Below are 3,162 nucleotides of genomic sequence, written 5' to 3' on the forward strand. Positions count from 1 at the left end.
ACTTACACGCCTGCGAAAATTTGATTTACACATAACCATATACCTGGATGCACAAGGATACCCACTATTAGTGTACGCATACGTATCAATACCTGACTGGCGGTCTATTGTTCTCCTGTAGGTCTTAAAGGGTTTGACGTCAGCAAAGAACTACACCACAGCCTTTGACATCATGGTGACGCTCCTCCCACTCCTGCCCATTGCACCCGACTCCATCCTAGACCCCTCAGGTAAGTTCACCTATATACACAACATACATTTATCTACTATGTGTGCAAGTTTGAGTGTATGTGCATTCATATACATATATTGATATATATTTAAATGTATTACCATCTGTGTATATAAATAAGTATGTGAATTGATATCAACGTGCACCCATGTATATTCACGCATATATGTGTGCGTAGCTAAATGACTTGTGTATGCATATTCCCCAGTATATATTTATGTATATTATACATATATATATATATATCCATATATATATTATATATATATATATATATATATGCATATATGTGCGTATGTATGAACTGTATGTATTTATGTATTTATGTATGTATGTATGTTTGTATATATATATTTGTGTATGTATGTATTTAATGTGTGTGTTAATTTGTATATATATATATATGTGTGTGTGTGTGTGTGTGTGTGTGCGTGTATACATATATATATATATATGTGAGTCTGTGTCTGTGTCTGTGTCTGTGTGTGTGTGTGTGTGTGTGATTGTATGTACCTTAAGACATCTCAGTGCCCTCTAGTAATATACTTACCTTACCCCATATCTTTGTCTCAGGGTTTGCGTTACCTTTCACGCTGGTGTCGCTCATGCCGATGTTAATCGCTCAGTTTGAGTGTCCAGAGAATCGTGCACTGCAACTCACCAATCTGCTGAGTCTGCAGTTTGAGAAGAGAGGCTACAGTAACTTGTCAAAGGTCATCATGCTCTATGCCAAGGTATGCATGCTACGTGAAGTAGCTGTGGGAATACTTGCTTCCGTGTGTGTGTGTGTGTGTGTGTGTGTTGTGTGTGGTCTCTGTCTCTGTCTCTGTTTTTGTTTCTGTCTCTGTTTTTGTTTCTGTCTCTGTCTCTGTCTCTGTCTCTGTCTCTGTCTGTGTCTGTGTCTGTGTCTGTGTCTGTATCTGTGACTGTGTCCGTGTGTGTGTGTGTGTCTGCATACCATGTGTATGTTCCCGAAGATGTACGTGAATGAGCAGCTTTCGCGGTGTGAGCAGAGAGGATACAGTAACTTGTCAAAAGGTGATCATTCTTTATGCAAGGCTAGTGTGGTACGTATTCCATCCTGGATTTGGCCAGCGCTTTGCGTTTGTGTGTGTCTTAGGCATCTATCTATTACACCAGGAGAGTGTGCGTGTTGTTTCTTCTACGTATATGTATGAGTGGCAATGGTGTATACGAATCTGCTGGTTGTCTGCTGTGTGGAATGCTTGGTATCAAGAACTTTTGGAAAGGCGGTCATGCTCTGTGTCAAGACTTACAGGTGTGGATTTGTGGTGTTGTGCGCATATGCTATTGCATCGGTCACTAAAGTGGTTGTACATAGGATAAATATGGACTAAATATGAGTTGCACATAGTTTATATATAGAATGTATATGAGTTGCACATAGATTCTATGAGTTTGCATAAATTGCATACGAGTTATATATTGATTACGTAGGAGTTGTACATAGATTACATATGGGTTGTACATAGATTGTATATGAGTTGTACATAGATTGTATATGAGTTATATATAGTTTATATTCGATTTATATATAAATTATATACGACCTATATATAAATCATATACGAGTTATATATAGATTATATACGAGCTATATATAAATTATATACGACTTATATATAGATTATATGAGTTATATAAAGATTATACATAAGTGATGCAATGAGTATGAAATTGTAGGTCAAGCCATCATTTGAGGCGCCCAAGTATACCATTTGCTTAATAAGAAAATTTGGGTTCGCCTTGTCTGTACATTTTTATCGTCGTTGTAGCTTGGATTTCTCTAAAATTTCTAACATATGTAACAATGAGGAGATATGTGCTTATATCCTACCCACATTATATACACGGTGTTAGTACTAATAAATATATAGCTATGTTTATATATAACATGTATGTACCAATATATGTGCCTATACCTATGCCTAAACATGCACATACTAATACTTGTACCTTCAACTGAATATGTACATACTAGTACTTGTACCTGTACCTAAACATCTGCATACTAGTGCCTATACCTATACCGGAACATCCACAAACGAATATTTATACCTTCACTTGAACATGTACATAATAATACTTTTACCTGTACCTAAACATCTACATACTAATGCCAATACCTATACCAAAACATCCACATACGATTACTTATACCTTCACCTGAACACGTACATAATAATACTTGCACCTGTACCTCAACACGTACCTACTACCACCTGTACCTACACCTACACAACACCTCCAGGGGTCTTATTCCAAGAACAAGGATGTGTGGGCGGCAGAGATCTTCAAATACTTCAACGATGAAGGTCCCCAGCAGTTCAGCAACGGTCTGTCGCTGATGTTTGCGATGTTTGAGGCCGAGGCGCCGTACAAACGCGAGATTCTATTGGTCGTCGCCCTGCAGCTGAGATTCAAGTCAGACCAACGCAGGACGCTACCAGCCGCACAGGTGGGTACCATGCAGTGCTTCGTTTCTATGTGTGGGTAGGTATGTGGCTATTTATTGACATGTTTCCTATTGGCTGGCGTATTTTACCCCCCTTTTGAGTCTGAACCTTGTAGATCTGGGTCTGCACCTTGTAGATCCAGGCTGAGGATGCAATCGTTTCAGCGCCTGAGAGGGTCTCGACTGAGAGTGTTTGTTTTACTTTGCGTAGTCTCACAGTACCAACCAACACCGTTGTGCATATAGACGCACGCACACCACACTCGCGGTACAACCACTGACACACGCCAACACGGCCAAGCCGACTGCCTATTACATCTGTTATACTCCCCCTATACATACATGTGGACAAATGGTGTGTATGTGAATCCTCATACATACATGTGGACAAATGGTGTGTATGTGAATCCTCATACATACATGTGGACAAATGATGTGTATGTGAATCCTCATT

At 39.2% G+C, this 3,162-nt stretch overlaps 1 protein-coding gene across 1 annotated transcript; it reads left to right on the forward strand.

Annotated features, from left to right (window-relative positions):
- Positions 1-108: 108 nt before the first annotated feature.
- On the forward strand, positions 109-2,711 carry SARC_13744 (hypothetical protein; the record flags this gene model as incomplete). Its single annotated transcript, XM_014292123.1, has 3 exons — positions 109-230; positions 806-966; positions 2,505-2,711. Coding segments are annotated over exons 1-3 (426 nt in total), but the record flags the coding sequence as incomplete, so codon positions are not given.
- Positions 2,712-3,162: the final 451 nt, after the last annotated feature.

Source organism: Sphaeroforma arctica, assembly GCF_001186125.1.
Source record: "Sphaeroforma arctica JP610 unplaced genomic scaffold supercont1.3676, whole genome shotgun sequence".
Classification (NCBI taxonomy): domain Eukaryota; class Ichthyosporea; order Ichthyophonida; genus Sphaeroforma; species Sphaeroforma arctica.